At 40.0% G+C, this 22,601-nt stretch overlaps 1 protein-coding gene across 1 annotated transcript; it reads left to right on the forward strand.

Annotated features, from left to right (window-relative positions):
* The first annotated feature begins 6,736 nt into the window (after positions 1 to 6,736).
* On the forward strand, positions 6,737 to 20,263 carry CCNJL (cyclin J-like). The gene is made up of 5 exons (XM_010002055.1): positions 6,737 to 6,751; positions 10,846 to 11,056; positions 17,329 to 17,628; positions 18,435 to 18,594; positions 19,816 to 20,263. The coding sequence occupies exons 1-5, from the start codon at positions 6,737 to 6,739 to the stop codon at positions 20,261 to 20,263; spliced, it is 1,134 nt and encodes a 377-aa protein (XP_010000357.1).
* The last annotated feature ends 2,338 nt before the right edge of the window (positions 20,264 to 22,601 follow it).

The raw sequence follows: 22,601 nt of genomic DNA on the forward strand, positions 1-22,601 counted from the left end.
GAGGGCCGGCGGAAACAGCCGCGGGGCTTGGGGCGACTTGTCCGGTTTGTTCTCCTTCCCAGCAGAGCGGCCCCCGTCTCTCTTCCAGACCTTTGTCTGGATGGGAAGAAAAAGGATGGAGGAGCAGTGGTGGAAAGGGGAGCTGGCAGCAGACATCCACCAGAGCCTGAGGATGAAGGTTGGGTCCCACTTTGTTCCTTACCCTCCTCTCTCCATCTCCCCCGCGCTCTTCCCTCCCCTGCAGAAACGCCGGGCACCGGCCTGGGGCTGTTCCAGTGCCCGGGCTGAGGCTTGGGCTTGGAAAACTGGGCTCCGAGAGACAGATCTGAAAGGTGCAGATTGGCACTGAACTCCTCCCTGTGCTGCGCTTTTTTCATCGAGACTTGCTCAAAACCAAACCTGTAGAGACTGCTGCCTAAAAATATCTGCCTGCAACTTGTCGGTAGCTTTCACTTAGCTGGGCTGTGGGTGACTCGCCGCGTTAAGTGCTAACAGAGGGTGCTGATGCTGACCTGCAGCAAGTTAACGTAGCATAGGACCTGGATAAACACCTTTGCTTCTTTCCTGACAGATAAATGCTAAAAAATTCGAGTAAAAGGTATGATCCTGTTTCCTGGCAGACTGCAAAGGGGCAGAAAGATGTACAGGCATGGTGTGTGATGGCTTTTCTAGAAGTTAGAGTATCATTTACAGATGGGTTAGAAAACTAGTAAAATGTCCTGCAGTAACCAAAATAGACTGGTCGCTGTTTGAGCTGATGTCCTGGAGCAGGGAGAACTACGGCTGTTCGTTTACTTTTCCCATTTCCTTAGTAGACTCCCAACTTTGGAGAAGCTCTAGGTGCGGTTAGGTGGGTAACAGAGCCCTCTGCAAATATTGACTCTCTGCACTTGGCACAGCTTTTAAGTTGCTAGAGTTATGGCCAGCAAAGTTAACACCCAGAACATTCTGTTCCCTTTGTTTTCTTTACAGGCATCTAGCAATAAATTATGTCAGGTGATTTAATTGTTATCAGGTCCACTGAGTGGGCTGGGCTGTTCTCATGTCCTCCAGCTGAGGCAGGTCTTCCTGGCTCTACAGCGGGGGAGGAGTAAGGAAGAGAATCCAATTGACAGGGAGATAAAAGGTGGGGAGAAACTTAGACTTTATTTTAAGTGTATCCGGTACCTTTTCTATTCGACTATTTAATTGTTCAGCCTGCTTTTTGGATGTTGTCTGGCGACTCTAGATTGCTGAAATGTCTTCTTTGTATATAGATACTTAGGCCAGTTGAAATGATCAGACTTATTTAAAGAACCTGCAAAGAGGGAGAAGGGTCTCTGGGCTGCTCTCCTTTTTCTGCTCTGATGAAGCTCTGTGACCCTTTCTGCTCGAACAATTCTTACATTAGTTCTGCTCACTTTGTAAGGATGCTTTTCCTTTTTGAAGGAAGTACTGTATGAGAATCCAGTGCATTGGGGAAATATAATCACAGCCCTGGGGCTTTTTTTTGGGTTCACTTTCTGTAGTGGTTTGTGGTTTTTTTTCGCCCCAAATAATTATACAGAAACAACTTTGAAGTGCATTGCTGAAGTTTGCTTTTTTCTGTCAGAAGTGTCAGAATTTTCTGTAGAATGTTGTGGAACTCAAAAGAATCCCTCAGGAATTGAATCCCTCAGGATTGGGAAGTATTTTTAAAGTACTCAAGTCATGTTTGTGAGCATGGACCAGTTTTAGAGATACCTGTGGTACAGTGTAGAACAAACTAGGCTTCTGTAGTGGCATCCCCACTAGAGTGTTAGTGCATTATTAGTGTGTTAGCATATTAGTGCTGGAATACAGAAAATTGAGGCAGTGCTGCCCTCAAGCCTAAATGCCTTGTTTGGTTTAAGATACTTGCTGGAGGGTTCTAGTGGAACAGTGTGTGTCTCTGATCTTGGGTGAAAATAAACAGGTTTTAGTGTATGAATCTGACAGGAAGGTTACTTAAAGATGCTTGTCAAGGAGGTTGAGATGCATGTTGCAGGCTATTCTCCTTTTATTGAAGAACACGCTTAAAGTCTGTTGTTGTTTTTTTAATGTCCTTTTTAAATAACATAACTTCTGAAAACAACTGAAGGATCATTAAAAGCACTTTTTCATCAAAATAAGTTAAACGTGAATATGGGAGATGTATGCCTACTATTAAACAGCCCAGGTTTTATGTTAACAACAGCAAAAAAATGCTGTGCCATCCTTCCCATCCCTCCAGTTGCATTTGGGAGTTGTTAATCTCACTGGAAGTTGGTGTCTTTTGTGAGAGATGTTTTGTGCTGTATCTGATGGGTATGTTCTGCATGAGAGCAGATACTGAATGTGTGTGGTATACCTGACTTCTAATTCACAGAGGGCTGAAAGATGCTGTGAGGCTTTGTGACTTCCCAAAGGCTCTAGTGCAATGTGGAGGAAATTAATAGCCCCTGAATTGTCTGGCCAGTAAAATATCTGTGCTGTGGTTATTGCGATGTAGTGTTCAGAATTGTGTTAGTGACTGAGTGTGCTGACCTAGTGGAGCAAAACACTCAAATTCAAAAAGTGCTAAATGAGAGGTTAAAGTATTCCCCTGGATTAAGCCAGAACATGAAACCTGTTGCAGCACTGAGCCAGGAAGGGAAATAAAAACTATTGTGTATGTTTGTACTAGGAGAGCCAAGGAAGGTGCTGTGTGTATGTCCTGATATTTTCTGGTGCTTCAACTGCTTCTACCATGGCCCTAAGTCAGTGATAATAGAAGGGTGCTGCCTGTGCCAGGCACCTGGTTTTTATGTCAAAATCCGACACCTCTCACTGGAACTACTGCAACATCTGTGCAAAACTCTTCTGATTGCCCCGGTAGCCCTGAATACCTCACAAGCGCGAAAAGTTGAGTAACAAGTGAGTGTTGAGTTGGTTTGTTTGTTAAAGAAATAAGTGATATTTGGTTGCTATTCCTCCCCCACTTCGGTGCTTATGTTGAGCTGTTTCCTTCCAGGATATGTCCATTTCCTGCAATTAATGAGAATTTCTAGATCTATTTGCATTTCCCTTTTTATTTATCTCTTGCCAAGCTTCTCAGAGCAGGGTCAAATTTTACAGGACTTGTTTAATTTAAAGGGTTAATATTTGTAACTTGATCTTTTAAAAGGCAGTCCAGATTACTGTCTGCAGTTACTTTCAGCCAGGTGAGGAGAGCTGATGCTTCTTCTGCTGAAAGCAAACAGTCCTTTGCTGTTAAGTAGTAAAAATGTCTGAGTGATTTCCTCGAGGTGAAAGCTCCTCCACACCTGTCTTCCACCTCCTCTTGAAGTTTAAAGAGCTTAGTGAGGAAATGCTATTTACTGCTATGATGTTTCATCTGTTCTGACATGTAACATTTCCCTCAGCTTTGTCCATGGTGTCAGCTTGGACTGCAGTCCCTGGAGTCAAATATAATCCATACACGGTTTGTTGTGAAGGGCCCTTTTCTAGGGCCCTAGTCTTTGAGCACTGCTACTTAAGTGCATTTCTTGCAGTTCTAAATAATTCTGTTAGAAGTAGTGCAGGATCCTGACACTAATTTTGTTCAATAAAAACTTGAGTATAAGACAACCTTTTCATCTTCTTGGATGCAGCATGTGTCCCTGTATTTTCTGTAGTTTTGGCAAAGGATATGGTTTACTTGACCTGTTGATATCATGTACTGTCCTATCTTTTTGGGCTCTTTTCTTTTTTAGAAGGCTGGTCTTCCCTTCAGTGCTTAATTGAATGGTAAATTTGATATATTCAGGACTGCCTGGCATAGTCTCAACTTGAGATTGGTGCAGACTAGACACACTGAAGAGTGGGAAGGTGTTAGGGCATTGCATAGGTGGGGCTTCTGTTTTTTGTTTTTAAAACAATCTAGATGAGAACTGCAGGGCTCCCAGATCATGTGAGCATGCAAAGAGTTTTGGGCTCTTGTAATTTACTAGAGAGGATAAGGCATTAACCTTTCATTCTGATTCATCTTTCCAGTTTCAATCAGCTGTAAAACAAAGTAGGTCAAACAGGCATTGAGGTGTAATAATATCGGATTTTATCCAAGACTGAAGGCCCAGCAACAAAAGCATAATCTCTTCACTTAAAATTACACAAAACCTCTAGCTTTTGAAAATCAGTAACAATAGTATTACTGGTTGCTGGCTGTAATTTGCTTATGTTATAGATGGCAGCATGTGCATGGAGCTGAAAGGAACAGGTGTCCTAATAAAGTACATGATTATTCACGATTTCCCTTCTTTTTTTCTTAAAGTTCGAATTTCAATTTTCACACTCCTTTCTCTGATACTTCTCAGATTAGCTGCTGAACTGCTGAATACTTTGAAGTGTGTAAGAAGGACTTAATTAAATGCTTGATAAAATACCACAGTGGAACATGTGAAGTAATGGATTTTTAAGCACAGTATTGGTTCAATTTTCCCGCAAATTTAGACTGCCTGGGATTGTTGTGAGGAAGCTGAAGGGTGGAGGGGATTCGAGCACTAAAAGCTTTTACATAAAGTTGAAATACTGTCTTCGTCTGCCACAAGGGGTTTTTGTGTGACATCTCCGTAGGATGCTGGAAGTTTAATTTGTCTACACTAAGCTCAGATCTGAAGTGATGGAGTCTGCATTTATATGTAGATATTTTGAAAGACAAAAAGGTGGGTGGGAGGGGAGATGCATGAAGAGCACAGAATGTAGTCTGAGATGGCCTCTTATCTAGGTAAAAAGGGAAAAAAACACTGAAGGTGGTACAGTTCTTTGAAAGAGTAAGTCAAACAACCTAGTGTAAGCCAAAGTCATTGAGAAGGTTGGAGACCTGGCTGGAATTCTTGTCCTTTGTGGGAGATACATGTGAATTTGCTGCTCTTTTTGAGTGTGCAGGAACAGTGGTAACACAATAATCTGAATTTGTTTTTTCATTTGCATATCAGTGGATGTATCACAAATCAGTAAGGGCTGCTGCTGGCAGTGCTGATCTAGGCAGTGTAACAAGTTTGTTTAAGCAGTTGTTCTGTCCAACTGATTGGTCATTGTTGAATGAGGGGAGAAAATAAAGGATAAATTGCCCTTCCTTATCAGAAAGTATTTGGATCTTAAATTTTCACTGGAGTTAATGAGGGGAACTGCCTGACATCCTTTCTTGAGACATGATTGTGTGAGGTTTGTCTCTGTTCTAACATACTGAATCTAGATGCTGTGCAAGGCTGGAACTTCTCCAAGGGCCTGATTAAGACTTGTCTAACAGAACTGAAGGGTGCTTAAATAATGGGAAACTATAATTTTCAGGACTCGGAGAGATATGGTCACAGCAGGGCTGAAAAGAGTAGGACTAGATCATGCAGTGAATCCTAGACTGTTCCTTACTGCTGTATCTTCTAACAGTTATAATCATTGGTCTCTCAGTGTTGTAAGACCGTGTGGTTTGTGCTAGCACAGACAAAACCAGTGGGGCTGTTTCAGAGACTTGCACCATTTGTTTCTGCTCTGCAAGGAAACACTGCTGGTTCTACCCTAAGAGCACTGTCTTGGCAGTTATCTTTGCCCTTCCCTTTGAGTCTGTGTGGCCAATTTGAAGATCAGCAAAAGCCAAATGCATCAGCTGTATTCTACTATCAGACTGTTCACAAACACACTTAACCTTTCTGACCTATTAATTAAACTGTAATCTGCTGCCTAAGCATAGGAACACTTACCAGCAAGTTTCAGAAGAGTGATTTTGTTACTGGAAGGCATAACACTGCAGTCTGTCTGTGCAGAAGGATTGTTACTGTAGGGGAGAGAACAGCATGACATTAGTAGCAGAATTAAATTGGTAGCATACTCCCCAGCCTACTGCAGAGAGGCACACAGAGCGCTCTGAATTTTCAAGTTCCTATTAAAAAATAGTATAGTCTAATTTTTTCTTTGTATATCGTATTCTTGCCTGCATAAATAATGTGTCATAGAGGAGTTGGCTTTTAGTGGTTTCTCATGAGCAGTGCAATAATTTTATCTGAAAGATCAGTTTGGCACCTTTCTTCCACAGCTGAAAGACTGATAACACAAAACAGGAAGGAGTTAGTCTCTTTCAAAGAACTGTGAAAAGCCTCCTATAGATAAGCTTTCCCTTTATTTTTCATCTACAGGCATTTCTTTTTCCTGTTCTAATGGCAACAACTTTACAGTATTTGTTATTCTTCCAACAGGAATTCTTAAAGATTTGGTGCAGGTCATGTACATACGATTTTTCTAGAACATGCAACATACAGAGAGCTACATGATTGCCAAAGTTACTGTGGTTTCTACTTTTCACTTTTTTTGTCAATTGGTGTGACTTGTATCAACATCACACAAGTGGTATCTTGGTTTTATATACTTTTGCCCTGGATTAAGAACCATGGAGATCTTGTTGTAACTCTGGTTCTGTACCTTTAATGGGTATTTTTGTTCATTATTTGGAAGCTTATTTCAGATTTCAGGTTATGATCAGTGGTTAAGATCTGTGAGCTGTGGTAGCTGGGGCAATATTCTTGATTCTGTTTAACCAGAAACAAAAGTAGAGAATAAGAAAAAGAATAATAATTAAAAGTAGGAAGTTCATAATAGTAAATGGAGCAGGCTTTACTGTTAGTCAGTAGCTCTGGTTTAGGCTCCTCATTTTGCTTCAGAAATGAGAAGGTAATGTACTTTGCTCTCCACAGAGGGTGCAGCTCCCTGGAGATGCCTGTGTGCACTGGCTTGGTGTCTTGCAGCTGACATGGCTGGCGCCAAGGTGGGTAGCAAGAAACAGAGGAGCTGTTGCAGGGAGTCAGGAGATACTGTATGTTTGACCTCTGGGACAGAACAGATGACTGAAGTTGAAGAGCTCTGACATGGTAGAAAACCAGATTCAGTTAACATCTCCCTTCATTTCAGAACCTGAGGCATAGTTACATCAGTGCTTCATTTTCATTGTCACAAAGCTTTGTGAGTTGTTCTAAAGTACCTTGATGAATGCCACTTTTGTTCTGAGAACTCATTGTTATTAGTGTGACTTATTACCATGTCACTTCACTTGCTAACTTTTCTGCTGCTGACTTTTTTCTCCTGACTGCTTGTCAGTTCATTACTGCCTTTGTATCAGTGGGAAAGCAGTTTTATTGAGGAGAAATTGGACAGAAAAAAACCCATGTGCATGGAATTTCATGCCATGTTGAACACCAAACTATCTGATGTGCTATTGTGATGAAGATAAATGCTGAGCAGACTGGCCTGTGCCAGCTGCTGCTTCAAGGGAGCTGAAGGAAGTGATCCTTTAACATTTTATTCCTCTCCAATCGCTGTTTGGCTGATTTACTTCAAATGGCCAGTGAAAGCCAAACGTTCATGTGGTTGCTTAAAAGCTTTAGTTTGGGTCTTGTTTGCCTAGCGTCTCCTTTAGGGATGGCACCTGAAGTGCCTTTGCTCAGCCCAGTTACAAAACCTTCCGAACCACGGCTGAAATCTCTTCTCCTGAGCCCTGGTGCTCAGCGGCGCCAGGTGAAGCGGCCAAGTCACTGGTGCTGAGCTGTGTCTGCAGGGAATTAATGGCTGGTGTCTGGAGCCTGCCTGTCTTTCAGATTGCCGAGGAAGATTTGTCGTTTTTAACACCACTTAAAATGTTTACACTGATTCTCTTGGTTTGTCAGGTCTTGACGCTGGTAGGGGGTGGAGGCTTAAAAATTGTCTCCACCCTTAAGACCATGTCTCAGTCCAAGCGTCACTTGTCAGGTTTTGAGATGAAGTGGTGATCTCTTTAAATGCCGTGCTCTGCCTTTCTGGAGGCTCCTTTGTGGAGAGTCACTGATCAGTATGTTGAGCAAAGCTTGTTAAGTAATTTCCGAGACACCTGTGAGCCTGATGGGCTGCTGCCTTTAGCATCTCAATGCGGCGATTGCTCTGTAGCCCAAAGCAAAGCTCTTGGAAGTAGGTACGGAAGAACAGGTCGAAGATAAGCAGAAGCAGCATATGAAAGGACAATTCCAGCAGACAGCAGGACTCCCAGTTTTTCGCTGTTGCTTTACTGGAGATGGGGGGAGGGGGGCAATAATTGTGGAAATTATTTATTCTTGCTCCCAAAATATTCATGGGGTTTTTTTTTCCCCTATGGAGTTGTATTTGCTGATCCTGCATCACTATCCCCAAAGCAACAAAGGCATTTCTTTTTCATTCAAAGGAATATTTTTTTCTTGATGAGCTCATGCTAAAGAACCCTGTGGGGGTGGGAAGGGTAGCACATCCGCAGCCGTGCTGGTGGCTCTAAGCCTTGCATTGTTAACTGTCTACTACTCGCTTTCCTTTGACAGGAAGCTCATCGCGTGAGCCTGATCTGTCAGTGTAAAAGCAGTCATACTGAGCTGCTTATTAGCTCCCTCATGCTATGTGGTGCAGGGCAAGCTCTTGCCTGTACACAGATAACTACCCTGGATCAATGAATACCTAGGGACTTGAGCTTGTAAGACACCACAGCACGTGGTTCTGTGCCTCCTGACATTAATCCTGAAGTTTAACCTTGTCTCTGCTGCCAAGTCTTGTTGCACAGAAGCTCAGTGTGGGTTTTCTGGTCAACAAAATAAGAATGCCTTTCATTCATGCCCTTTGCTAGAAACCAATTTAAAAAAAATGTGTATATATAAGCAGATGTCTTACAGGGCAGTAAATGTCTGTGTTAAACCAGTATCAGAACAATTCAATTGGCATAATTTCAGTGTTTTGAATTTTCTAGCACAGTGGGCTGAGTAGGGGTGGTTCTGGCTTCTGAGAATCTTGAAGTGTGGATGCAAATCTCTGGATCTCTTTCCTTCTGAGTCTCTGATCCTCACCCACTGAACTGTAACATTTAGACATGTCAGTTGTTTTGGTTGTTTTTTTTTTTTACTAAATGTATAACTGGTTATTTCTTGCATTTGTTGTTATGGTCTAAAAAAAAAATTTAGTCTATAATTATGTATGGTGACCGCAGAGTGTATCTTCTAATTTTGCTCAGAGATTTAGGTGTTGAAACAGGAAGGACATTTCAAAATATAAAATTTGAAGCTCCTACCAGTCACCAAAAAAAAAGTATTCTGCAGACAAAATTGCCACCTGATCCTATGGTAGCTTGGGCTTTGTAAACACGTAATTTTTTTTAAATGCTGCTGTTTTAACTGATCTAAGCACTGAGTTTTAAACCATTTCAGCTCAAACATTTGTGTTATGAGTATGCTATGAATTCCTACTCTGAACCTGTGTATGTCAGTTGTACTGACAGAAATCTCTGTACATAAATAAATCAAATTTATGGGAGTTTTCTGAGTACAAAACAATGGGGGGGAACATGTTCCATTGTCTCCCTGCTTTATAAATTGTTACTGGTGGGTGATTTCTTTATAATCCTCCAGTGAAGGCTGTCCCAGGTTTCAAAGGGCTGTTTGCCTGTCCACAGCGTGTGTCTGTTCAGTCTGGAATGTGTTTATTCATTGACTTTCTTTAGGAAGGCCTGGGAAGCAATCATCCGGAACAGTGCTCGCCTTGCTGTCTTTGTGAGCTACTGCTCGCTGCTCGTTCGGGAGCCTCCCTGCTTTCCAGTTATGTGCACCCCTCTGAGCCTGATTGTGGAGCTATTTTTTCCTGATAAGTTGAACCTCCTCGTGGAATGTCTTCTTCCAGGGGATGAAAGGAGCATGGGCAGCCACGGTACTGGCTGTGCAGGGTGGTGCCTCTCCTCTAAATGGGGTAGATAGTGCAGATACTTCCTCTTAACACCCTTTTATAAAAAAAAAAATAATCCTGATTGATTTAGTAGAATTAACTGCTATGTATTGCTGAGTATTCCACTATGCAACACATCTATCCTGGAGCACTGTACTACTGCTGTTTTATTTTCAAATGTATGTAAAACAAAAATGATGTATTACCTTGGCAAATGACTTGGAGGTACACCTTGCTGAAATAGTATCTTTCTAATTTCTGCCTGTTGAAATATAGTCAGCCCACTTTAATTCCAGTCTGGCCACGGTAACTGCATTAGTATATGACCATGTCTAAAGTGAGAAGGTATCAATTTTTAATTGTCATTAGCTGGTTGTAGATATTCCCAAGGATCTTAAGTCCTTCCCTTAACCTACTCCTCACTTAGTAACTACAAACTTGTGTGTAAAAACCCTTGCAGGTAAAGATCTAGCATAGACCAAAAACTTACATAATTCATATACTGCATGTGAAATACAGTCTGTCAGGGTTTTTGGGCTTTTATAATGCTGGCATGGTTTACTACAGAAAATACTAGAATTTGCTAATAATTTTCCTTTTTTTTTTTTTCTTGTTAATGTCTACTTTTTCTCTTGCTGCAGCCATGCATCATGTGATTATTTTTTAAAAAAATGTTAAATAGTTGTTGTTTATTCTAAAGACCTACCCATTTTTTTTGGCAAAGGATGTAGGAACTTGGGCAACTGAGGAAGGGGTAATAGAGAAATGTATCTTGCCATTCTTGCCTATGAAACTCTGTTAAAACCTTATTTAACAGTCCAGTTTGGGTGAACAAAATGAAAGTCCTTCAGGAAAAATTTTCATGGCCAGGAAGTATATACTGTAGAAAGTAACAGCAAGTTGTTCCTGAGTTAAACTGTAATTTACTGTGTTGGACTATGTTTAATGCTTGTGAGGAAAGTGTGTGTATGACTGAAGAATTATAAGTCAACTGACTGTCAAAACATGCAGTAATCCAGCCCTGATTTCTGTGTCCCTCGCCGTGCTGGAGCTGCATGGCACTTCCCATAGCAGCTGGTGGGTGCTGAGTGGGGATTCCAGACACTGGCGCGGTGTTTGTTGTAGTACCTCTTTATTCTCTCTTCCCCTTTCCTGCAGGAGCTGAAGTTGCCCGTGTACCAGGCTCATTCCCCACAGATTGGGATGCGCCGGTACTTCATTGACCTCCTGAGTGTGCTCAGCACCCGCTGCAACCTCTGCCCCACGGCCCGGCACCTCGCCAGCTACTTGTTGGATCTCTTCATGGATCGCTATGATATCACTGTCAAGCAACTGCACGTGGTTTCATTTGCCTGTCTTCTCCTAGCAAGTAAGCTGGCTGCTGTCTATTTAGGCTTTTTTTTTGTTGTTGTTGTCTGAGCAGATGGTGGTTTTCCTTAGAGATCATATGCTGTTTTCCCAGCTGAAGAAGTGTTTTCTTCATTGACCAGAGAGATTTTTCTGAGGGGTCAGGAAAGCTTCAGGCTGGTGCAATAGAGGGGGGAAAGACTAGGACTGTTGTGTAAATGGTTATGAAACTGTACCCTTAATTTCAGACACGTTAGAGTGAATGAAATACCAGGTTCAAGTAGCCTGGAGACTGATGCTGCTCAGAGGGGTACTCCTTCAGCTTTCAGACCATCTCTTTTTCTCTCTTTGGATAACCTGATAACTACAAGATATCTTGCAGCATTGCTAGTTTTTGGTGTGGGTTTTTTTTTAAGGTTGTTTTCCTTGTTTGTGTTTTGTGTTGTGTTTTTTTTTTTATTATTATTTTCCCAAGTGCATGGATGAATGTTACCTTCAGGAAAAGGTAATAGGATTTTCTTGAGATAAATCTGACACTTTGAATTGTACTCCTTCTTCATTTTTCTCCAGCATAAAATTGATGCTTCAACAGCTCTTCTAATAACTTTTCATTTGGACTTAGAGGAAGAATTCATAGCTATGTTTTGTTTCCAGTGCTACTCCAGATAGGATGAAAACAGAACTGTCAAAAATTTCATGAATTGGTATGAGTTAAATGAGTTGGTGTTCTGGTAAGATACTGCTTGGGCAGAGGTTCACTATATGAGATTGGGCGAGCTGGACTTCTGACTTCTGTAGCTTTTAGGATTTAAAAAGAAGCAAAAAAACCCTTCAGGACTTTCTTTACGTAAATGACTGAAGTAAAATGCAATTTTAAAGCCACCTCTATGCAACTGTGAAGCAAAAGGAAGTGTACAAACTGCCCTATGATAACACTAGAGGGAAATGTTTTGCAACTGCTGCCTGTTTAAAAAAAAAGGCAATTTACTATAAAGAGCAAGCCTAAGTTTAGTGAGCATGTGAGAAGCTTTCTAAATCTAAGATTGGAGCAATGCAGGAGCATGTATACATCCTGATATGGACTTAAATAATCCCTTGCAGGAAGGGGAAAAAGTCTATTACCATAAAGGCAGCTTTCCTACCAACATGTAGAAACAAAACATTGAACATGGAACCAAAGCAGCTTTGTACAAAATTAATTCCTAATGAAATCATATAGATAAGGTTCAAAATGCTAGGGCTCAGTTTGGAGACTTTTAGGATCATAATAAGCTGTTGTTTGCTGTCTGGACGATCTGAATCTGCAGTCAGGATATTCTTTTTCTGGTATGTGTAGCTCAAAGTGATGCAAGTCAGGTCAGGAAAATCCACTTCACAGTAGGTGGGAATTAATGCATTTAGTTTGTTACTTTCAAAATAATATGAAATAACTTTTGCTATCTTTTTTTGGTAATGTTTTTTTGTAAAATATTTTGAGTAAGTCAAAAGTACCAACCTGAAGTCACCTTTAAAGTTCTCACTGTAGCACAGAAGAGGAAAGCTAGTCCTTTGCCTCTTACTGCAAATGCAGCAATTAGAACTTCCCACAAACCATTACTATAGGAAGTTGCATGGTTTTTCAGCAGAGGATTGCAGCAGAAGTGTTCTTTGGGCTGTGCTGCAAGACACTTGCACTTCTAAAAATTATATACCTCAGAGAACTAAAAACTAATTTTTTTTACAACAATTGTGGTGTTTATATCACATCAAGATGAATGGAGACTGTCTTTCAATTACTGTTATTAACACATTTTGAGAAACTCTTTGAGTTCTCTTTCTGACTGCTTCCTTAAAAAAAGAGCAGGAGATTAAGGGTAGTGTGCAGACCTCAAGCAAGATGAGGTGTAGTTAGAGGCAAGATTACTTATTCCCACTGATTACTTGGAAGTAGGGAGGTTTCTGGGGTGAATGGGGCAAAATAGGGAAACTTCTAAGCAGCCAGCTTTTAAAATGGAAGCAATAAACTTCCAAGGTAAATGCAAGCTGAAGACAATTTTTAAAATCAGAAGTTGCTGTAATCTTGTGTTAAATTTTGAAGTTTGTTGCTTCTATCTCGATTCTGAGGGATCTCAAAAACTTGTCTCTCTTTTTTTCCTTTACCTACAAACTTTGCCATGACCTTTTTGATAGCATAGAGCAGCAGTGCTCTCATGATGGAGAAATCAGCATTTCGCTGGCTGTCCCTTAGTTAGCTGCAGCTCATTTCTCTTGCTGTATTCTAGAAATGCATGTTGAGTGGCTCATCAGTCTCCCTGGGTGATGATAGTGCTTCCCACTTAGGTAAGAACTGTGAAAGAGTTAAGGGAGTGAGAAGATAATGCTGTTCCAAACAAACTGCACTCACAGCCAAGTAATGTTCACATCAGATTTTCTGCAGTTTAGGAATGTGGGAGTGTGTCCCTAGACTTATCCAGTTGTTCACCAGCTGGAAGATGGATGTTTCTTAGCAATCTATGCACGATGTGATAACTGGAGAAGGCCTCTGGAAATACACCAAATAGGTGAGCACCTCAGAACAGCTGTAAAAGCTTTGAAGTTTACTGATGTCATCAAGGGTAATTTTCTCTGAGACAGTTCAGAAAAAGAATGCTAAAAGTTGTTCACAGTAACCTAGAGGTGAACTGAAAGCTATTGATGGAGGGGAGGAAAAGTTGCTGGAAAAACTGACGTCACAGTTACTTTAGGAATGTCTGTAGAATAGACTGTCTCTCTCACTTTTATTAAGAGAAGCTTTGTGATCTAAATCAGAATAATAAACTAAACATGTTTTTGTAATACAGAAAAACCTGGTCCATGTGGATGTTTTGGCTAGGTACACAATTAGAAGACACAGGACCTCCTTCTGAGGTCCAGCTGTGGTAAGACAAGTGGTCATATGTTCCTGCTGTTACAAGATCATTGGTGAAGTCCAGTGGTTTTAATTGCTCAAGACAATCCAGCTGTTCCTTGCTTAGAGCAGACTAGTGATTGCTCATGTTCACTGCTGTTGGGTATGGGAGATGCTGGCTTTTGGTGGGAAGTAATGCTGGGCAGCTGGGACTGATGGTCTTCAGGCAAGCCAGCTGGATCTAGATACCAGGTACCAGTACACCTGCACGGAAGCCAGGATTGCTGTCTCTGCACCAAGCTATGGATGGATGCTTACTTTGCAAACAGAAGTGACTGAAAGTGTCACTACTTTCCTTTTCCCCCAGAGCATCCCAGTGCTTTGAGTAAGCTCAGATTTTCCCCAGACAAAAATCAGATGGCTGATACTTCCAGTAAGTGGATTGATCTAGTTTAACTAACACTTTGCTGAAAGGAACTGAATATTTTTCAGTTCACTCAACCTGCAGCTGAGAAGGCAGCCCCTTGCAGAGGAGCACTGTTGAGCAGCAGTAGGTTGTAATGTTCTGAACTGCATCTTTATTGGGTAATTTATTACAGAAAATTATTGTGATATTTTAAAGTGCTCTAGCCCTAAGTGCTCTTTTAGAAAAAGGGATTGTGTAAAGATATCCCATCTGCTGTACTGCTGCTTGGCTCAAATTGCCTGCTGAAAGCTGTGCAGACCAGCTGCCCAAAAGTAGATGAGATGCACTGACACAATCCACTCAAATGGTCCAGCTGGAGGAGCAGTAACCTCTGGGGGGAGAACAAGCACCTGGACAGTCAGTCTTAAACCACTGCAACTGTTTCTTCTGTGAGTTTTGTAACTGTGGTACAGGGGGCTGTACTGTTACAGTGTACCTGTGTAGGTAAAGCAGTGCAGCTTTTGCTTGTTGCTGTAAAATCCAAGCTAGGTCTTGTTCTTCCCTGAAGAGTTAAATCCTCTTCAGTAGCAGGTACCTGATAAAAGCAAGGTCTCTCAGCCATTCAGTGGCATTGAATGTTCCAGCAATTCTAGTTCTTATGGCCCCTCTTCCTCAAGAGGGTTCTGCTGCTATGGAGACATGACAACAGTTTTTATATTTGAGTATTGTTTTAAGGAAAGCTGGCTTACTGTTCAGAACATCCAGTGCTGCATTGCTGCATTGAGTACTTGGATACTTCTTGTGGTTTTCATGGCTTAATTTTGCCCAGCTCTTTAATCTGCCATTATGATTATTATCATTTCCCTATTGCCGTAACATGTACAGAATATTTTCTTAGGTAATTTACATTTACTACAGTCAAGGCAGTGTTCAATTTTAAAATAGGTGAGATGTGCTTGGTAAACTGGAAGCAAATTGTTTGGGTCTAGGTGGAACTGGGAAAGGAAATGTGTTTGACTTGTTTGTATGCTTTGCATGTTTCTTTGGAAAGTAGCACATATTAAAGTTTTACAATTTAGTTGAAGTGTAAGTTACTAATTTATTTCTCTCCCCCTTCCTACTCCCCCCTCCTCACTCCCTGGCCTTCTCAATGCAATTTGTGAGTCTTCTAATTACCTAGTACATTTATACTCAATGTCTCAAATCTGGTGCAGTGGCCAGTTATCTAACATTAAACCTAGACACTAGAGTGATGAAAAGCAGAAGGGGGGAAATATTAAATAACAATCTGAATTACTAAATTTAGTTGTTTTCAATTAATTTTCACTTTAAGAGAAAACTTATTTTTATCAACTTTGCCTTATGTTGGTATGATACCTCCCCAACACCACTGTGCTGGTACTCTGCTTTCAAGACTACAGTCTGACTTTTTAAACTTCCAAGGTTGAGTGGGAGGAGAAGGAACTAGAACTTACAGAAGCCAGTGTGACAGATCTCATCCTTACTTCCCTGGACACGCAGTGGTTTCTCCTACTTCTCCTGGCATAGTCCTTAAATTGCTGTATCTGGCTCTGACATCACCTTGTATGAAGAAAAGATTAAGGTTAACTTTTCTCTGAAATGTAATTTTGCTTAAAAATTCTAAATTCAGGTGACAAGGAAATTCATCAAGGTGTGTACAGACTCCTGAATTTTAAGGGCTTTTTCACTAACAGTGTGCCCACAATCCTTTCCTGTCTTATTTTGTGTGATGGATGGATTTTCTTTTTCCTTTTTATTGTTATCCTCTTTTATGGTGGAGTGGCTGCAATATTACACTTTGAATGCATTTCATATCCATGATACCTGAACACGCTCTAAGATGGAAAATCCATTTATAAATGTGTTAAAAAGACACTTAAGCTGTTAATAGTACAGAAAACTGTCAGGCTTTTAATTCACTGGAGATGCTTTGGATCATGGAATTGCTATGCTAAATGGACAGGAAGATCTTTTAAAATAATTTTCTAGTGCAATACTGGTTTTAATTGTTTTAGATTTGTTGAGAATGCTCTGAAACTGTATGACATGCTAATATCTTGTCAGTGGTTTGTGTTGGTAAAGGAGGACTCTTGTAGAGGCAATGGAAGGATGTCTGAAGCAACATGAAATATATCAGAGGAAGAGTAACTATGGAGTACTTTTAAGTAGCTATGGGTTTGGATTTTGCAGCAGGGATGTTTTTTTAAGCTGTACTGGAAACATGTTGTTACTTGTGTTGCTCTTGAACAAGGAGTGGCTGGTAGGTCATTTTTGGTTTGGGAAACCAGAAGTGGGAATTTAAGATTTAATTGCTTTCTTAAGCAACTTTCTGGTGAAAACAGAGTCATTCTAAAGAATACAGCTGTTTCAGTAGGCTGGTAAATACAATTTAGAAAAAGCTGCAGCTTTTCTCAGCTATCTTGACTCTGAAAATGTGTGCTCCTTCCGAACCTATAGAAATGATTTCTGTTAATCACTTGGTTACAGTGCACTTCTCCTAGCCTTCCAGTGACCTTAGCTAATGAGGCTGTCCAAGACAGGAAGGAACAAATGCAGAATTCTGAGGCAGAAAGGGCAAAGGTGATGTTGCCTGAGGGTTTTTTATGTCTTCCTTTTTGTAGCATGTGTATTTAGCTTCCATACCCAAAGAAGCATTTTTTTCCTCAATATTAGATCTTTCCTAGCCATATTTCATCCCATACTGCTTGCTTTCTTCACAGTCGACTGAATGTCCTTCAGCAAACTGCTTCCAGTTGTCAGAAAAGCTATCTGTAATCCTAATGAGTTTATAGTCTTGGTTTTGGGAACAAACAAAACCATAACAAGGATATAGAAATATATTGGCCAGTCTGTTGGCTGCCCCTTTATGCCATGGTGCTTTTCCTTCCTTCTTTATAAAGCACCTTTTATCATTAGATTTCCTGGTTTTGGGGGTGCTATTTCAGACTTTTAGACACTCATTCATAAAGGTAAATCTTATGAGAACCATCTCTTCTGGCAGGTAAATTTGAAGAAAAGGAAGATAAAGTTCCAAAGTTGGAGCACTTAAATAACCTGGCATGCATGTGTAATGTGAATGCGGAATTGAACAAGAAAGATTTGCTTAGAATGGAAATGCTGCTTTTGGAAAACTTCAACTGGAACCTCTGTTTACCAACACCAGCACACTACATTGACTACTACCTCTATGTGTCCATTGGCGAGAATGACCTTCACAATGGCTGGCCCATCACCTCACTGACCAAAATCAAAGCTTTTCTGGAGAAATACGCATACTATTTCCTTGATTGCTCAGTGCAAGGTAAAGAGGCTCAGATTTGTGGTAATGATCTCCCATTTGGCAAAGGGCAGACATCTGAAAGAGAGAAGGGCTGTACAACTTTTCACAAAATGGACTGTACAAAATCATCTGTGCAGAACAGTTTCTCTATGCAGGTACTTCAGATGCCAAATGGTGTGGTGTCCTTGTCCTGTGCAGAAGTCTCATCTCTTTTCAGAAATCTCCAGCTGAGATCAATTTTTTTAGCAGCTTAGAACACTAATTGGAGAGACTTTGAAATGGGGTTGAATTTTTGATCTGCCACAGAGTATGAACTATTGTCTGCTGCAGATGTGTTCTTATGTAGTTCAATGTATTAATCTTTTTTAATGGTATTTTTTAGAAGGTCCTATGCTGCCAGACATGGCATATTTAGAATGATGGGAGTTTAAATAATTTGGTTTTCAGTATCACTTCCAATATCTGCTGACATGAGGGGCAGTAAACTGCAGCATCCTCACAAGCTGGTTTCAACACTAATATAAATGTGTGTGATTGTCAGTACCTAACTGTGATTCAGTTAAGACCAGTCCCCAAATTTCAGCAGAGTCTATTCTGTGGATTTTTCAGAAATGAAAGAAACTATAGTGAAACCTTGATAGTAGTTACAAACAAGTGGTACACAGACCTTCATCCATGTTTGAGAGACTTTCTGGTCATGAGTTAATAGTCTGAGAAGCATGGAACAAAGTTGGGGATTTAATTTTGTCCTGTTTTTCTATGTATACACATAATAGGCTCACTGCAGAATTAGTAACAATTTTTTAAATTATTTTTTTCTTTTGTAGATCACACTTTCCTTCATTTTCGCCCATCTCTGACTGCTGCAGCCTGTGTCTGTGCCTCACGGATCTGCATGCAGGTTTCTCCTGCCTGGACAGCACAGCTTGAATTGCTAACATGTTATTCCTGGGAACATCTTGCCCAATGCATTGAAATGATGCTCATGTAAGACCAGAAAAAAGAAAGTAACCTGTTTGTGCTCTTAGGAAGATGTTAATACACTTAAACATATATATATATATTTTATTTTATATATATAATTTTCCTGGGAACATCTTGCCCAATGCATTGAAATGATGCTCATGTAAGACCAGAAAAAAGAAAGTAACCTGTTTGTGCTCTTAGGAAGATGTTAATACTCTTAAACATATATATATATATATTATTTTATATATATATAATTATATATTTTATATTTTTATATATTTATATTTATATATTTATACATATGTTTAAGATAGGAAGCTACTACATTGGTGAAGTGCATTTTCAATTTGGGGGGAAAACAGTTTGTGAATAGTGTTAAAATACAGTATTAAAGCAATGTGCAGTGGAGTGCACAAGTTAATGTTCATTATGCTTGCTTGTACTGGTTGTCTGTGTGATTGAGTGGAAGCTTTTATAGATGCTTGGTAAGAGCTTTTTTCCCCTTTGTTTTCTCATTGTACTTAGAATATCCTTGCTGCAGAGACACTAGTGTATCTCAATGTTAAGAGACTACAGCAGGGAGACATTTTAGAACTGTTATTTGTTTTTTTCCAGTAAAGGGGGCATGATTGTCATGCATCAATACTGCTCTGGTATGTAAGCACATACAGTCTTCACAGAAAATGAGAAGTTTAATAGAATTATTTAGGTTGGGAGTGATGGTGGACCTTGGAGGTAACTTCTGAATTGCTGCTTGAAACAGGGCCAACTGAACCTAAATCAGACTGCTTGAGGTGTTGTCCAGTAAAGTTTTGAGTGCTTCCAAGGACAGAGACTTCCTAAACTCTGGGAAACTTGTACCAGTGCTTCATCATTTTCATGATGATTAAAAGTAAAATTAGTTTCTTCCTAATATCTAACAGGAATTCCCCTGTTGTAGCTATGCACTTTAATACTCTGCACAATACTTATTTAAAAATGTCTTTGTGCTGGGAATGTAAAGTTCCAAGATAACCAGTCCATCTGTAAAAACACACTTGTGATGCCAAAAAACCCATAAACCTGTTGTTAGTTTGTGAATATGACAGCAGGTTGATTATAACTGAATTGTGAAAGAACCTGAGGATTATTATATTCAGCTAGGGCTGAAAAGCTGAGAATGTAGCCTGACTGGTGAAATCTTTGGGATATATGCTCTGTGAACTTCTCAGTTTGATAAATCTTACTCATTTGTTTCAGGTATTATGAGAATGACATCAAAGAAGCCAGTAACATAAAAAAGCATGTAACAATTCAACACCAAGAACAGGAAGTAGTGGTGAATCTGAGCCATCAAGCCACGACTCAAGTTCTCTTCCAGCAATCTAGTTATCACCCTTTAGCCCAGCATTCAGCTACACATTCCCAGTTCCAGCCTCCAGTGCAAGATCTGTGCTCTGCTTATCGTGACTCTCTACAGGCCCCCAGGCCCAGCAGCCTGCTTGCTGGGAGTGCTGGCAGCTCACTGCTCTCCCACACAGCTCTCCAGACCAGCCTCCGGCCACCAGCTCAGCATCTGCCCATCCAAATGCCCATTGCTGTGCAGGTGGCCTTAGGAGCAGAGCCCAGACACTGCATTTCCATGGCTTATGGCAGTAGTTACTTCAGTGGTCATCACTCATATGCAGCTGGGTGCTTCGATGGGTAAATATTGACAGAGAAAAAGGTGATACGAATAGAAGTCGAAGAGGAGACCTTGTGTCTGATATGTGTATCTGAATGAAAACTGTGAAGGAACTGAATCCTTATGACTTGCTCATTCGAAGAATGTTGATATGGGTGCCTCTCTGCCAAGGATTGTACCTTTAGCTCTCAGAGAGAAATAATAATATACCTCAGTTGATGTCACTTTAAGAGGCATCTGCATATAAGCCCTGTGCAGATTACTTCCTTCTCATCAGTTAGTGACTTGTCAGATTTGGCTGAGAGCTTGTGTTGAAGAGTTATCTCAGGCTGGAATATTTGTTGAATTTTTTGCCAAGTAAGAACGTACGTAGAGGAAAACACAGAGTGCTTTCCTTCTCTCCCAGTAACATGTCACTTGAGCAGTGGCAGCTTATACTACTGGAAGCTTTTACTAAAATATACTGAAGTTGGTATCAGTTAAATGTGAACTTCATTTATGCAGAAATCTATGGGTAGAACACTTTCTGTTTTCTTTGAGCAGGAGTGATAGTTCAGGAGTAAGACTTCAGAATAAACAGAAAAAGAAGCAGGCCAGAAGACTAAGACTATCAAATAATTTTTTACTTAAAATTATCTTGTGATTTAAATGTGGTGCTGCTGAACAGAACTCTGTCTTAAAGTATTTTAGAAACAAATACAAAACATTGAGTCATCTCTTAGGTCTTTAACGTTCTGCTGCTTTTGAGACTGGGGATTATTGTTAGTAAAATTGTTCATGAGCTTTATCAGGGATGTAATGTTACTTGAAAAAATCCTCTTGGAAAAACTCCTGAAAGGTTCACTGCCTTCTGTTACTTCATGTTTTGGGTTCAATGACTTGTGGCAGTAGTTCAAGCTCAGGGCAGAGGAACTGGTGTTAATGGGTGCAAAGATAGAGAACTGGTTAATGTTACTGTGACATTAGAGTTTAATTGCAGTGCTAGACAATGCTGACTTAGCTTTTTTTAATACCATCTAGGCATTCTCTCAAAGTGTAGCTGGTAAATTGAAGATCATTGCTTTAAAATAAGACACACCAACTGTCATATATCCAAAGGTTTATTTTTCAACAGAAACCAGAGATAACAGTTTAAAAAAACTGTACAGGCTTTTGTTATGTTAATGTAGATATTTACAAGAAATGAGCTGCAAATGCAGAACTTTAGTTTTGACATATGCAACCACTATCCTAAGTATCTTTGAAGGCAGTGAGTGCTCTTGGTTTGTCTTTTCTCTAAGGATCTCAGGACAGCAACACAAGTAAAGTGCAATATGCTTTTACTGACTTGAGGCAGTTTTTTCAAGTCATGTGTAACAGTGCTGGTTTAAATTATATTTTTTAGAGAAGTGTTTTAAAGGGTGTTTTAGGGTGGAGGGAAAAATAAGCCTGCATGCTAACGTGTGTTTGTGTAACTGTCTTCTGAGACTGCAACTTTTGGTATCAAATTAATAATTCCTTCCATTATGCAAGTTAGAGCAGTCCTATTTTTTAAAAAAAATGCAAACTGTAAATGAAGAGGCAGTACTTCTCAGAAATTAGTCTAGAATTTTAGATAACTTAGTTAATCTGTTATTCTGTATGCTTTGTATTTATATTAAACTTTATTTTTAGAAGACTTCAGTATATTTTTTTATGTCCTTCCACAGATGTAAGAACAACATATATATATATATGGCAGTACTGTTGTGTGGATTTTCTTTTGTTTTTTATCACCCTTATAATTTGCATCATATGCAGTGTATGCTTTGGACCAACATTGTGCTTAGTTGTGAAAAATATTTGTTAAGTTCCCAATAAATAAGCACACAGCTTAAGTACTCATTTTGTTTAATGGTTTCTCCTTAGCTTTCAGGAGCTAACAAAGAATATTTGCCTATACCTTAAAAATACTCTATCTGAGCACTCAATGTTTTACAGAAAAGTTGTAAGACAAATGTGATGGAATAGCCTTGCCAAATTGTGAAGGACTAGACAGATCAGGAATTTGGTCAGTGCACAAGAATTAAGCTCCTATTCCAATAAAGTACTGGTGTATATAAGCAAGTACAAAGTAGGATGAGGAGATGGCCAAAGAAACATAAAATATGCAGAGACAAGGTAGGGACATAAAATAGTATCAGAACAGATTGTTCCAGCTCAGTGTCTTGCAGGTGTCATCTTACCTGAGGAGGTCAAAAAGCTCAATAGAACAATACAGTTGTGTGTTCAGGCTTTCTTCTGGTGACTGCATCTTCTAATCAGGAATTTCCATTGAGTTCTAGGTTCTCTTTGTGCTGTTGTATCATGGATGGAGTTGGGGCAGGTTAAGTCCTACAGCAGA

The sequence above is a fragment of the Chaetura pelagica genome, unplaced genomic scaffold (assembly GCF_000747805.2).
Source record: "Chaetura pelagica isolate M959 unplaced genomic scaffold, ChaPel_1.0 scaffold356, whole genome shotgun sequence".
NCBI lineage: Eukaryota > Metazoa > Chordata > Aves > Apodiformes > Apodidae > Chaetura > Chaetura pelagica.

Excerpts from the sequence above, each read along its gene's own strand:
- CCNJL (XM_010002055.1), top strand. Across the intron at positions 11,057-17,328 it reads TGCCTGTCTTCTCCTAGCAA|GTAAATTTGAAGAAAAGGAA; the intron begins GTAAGCTGGCTG and ends CTCTTCTGGCAG. Across the intron at positions 18,595-19,815 it reads TGCATTGAAATGATGCTCAT|GTATTATGAGAATGACATCA; the intron begins GTAAGACCAGAA and ends CATTTGTTTCAG.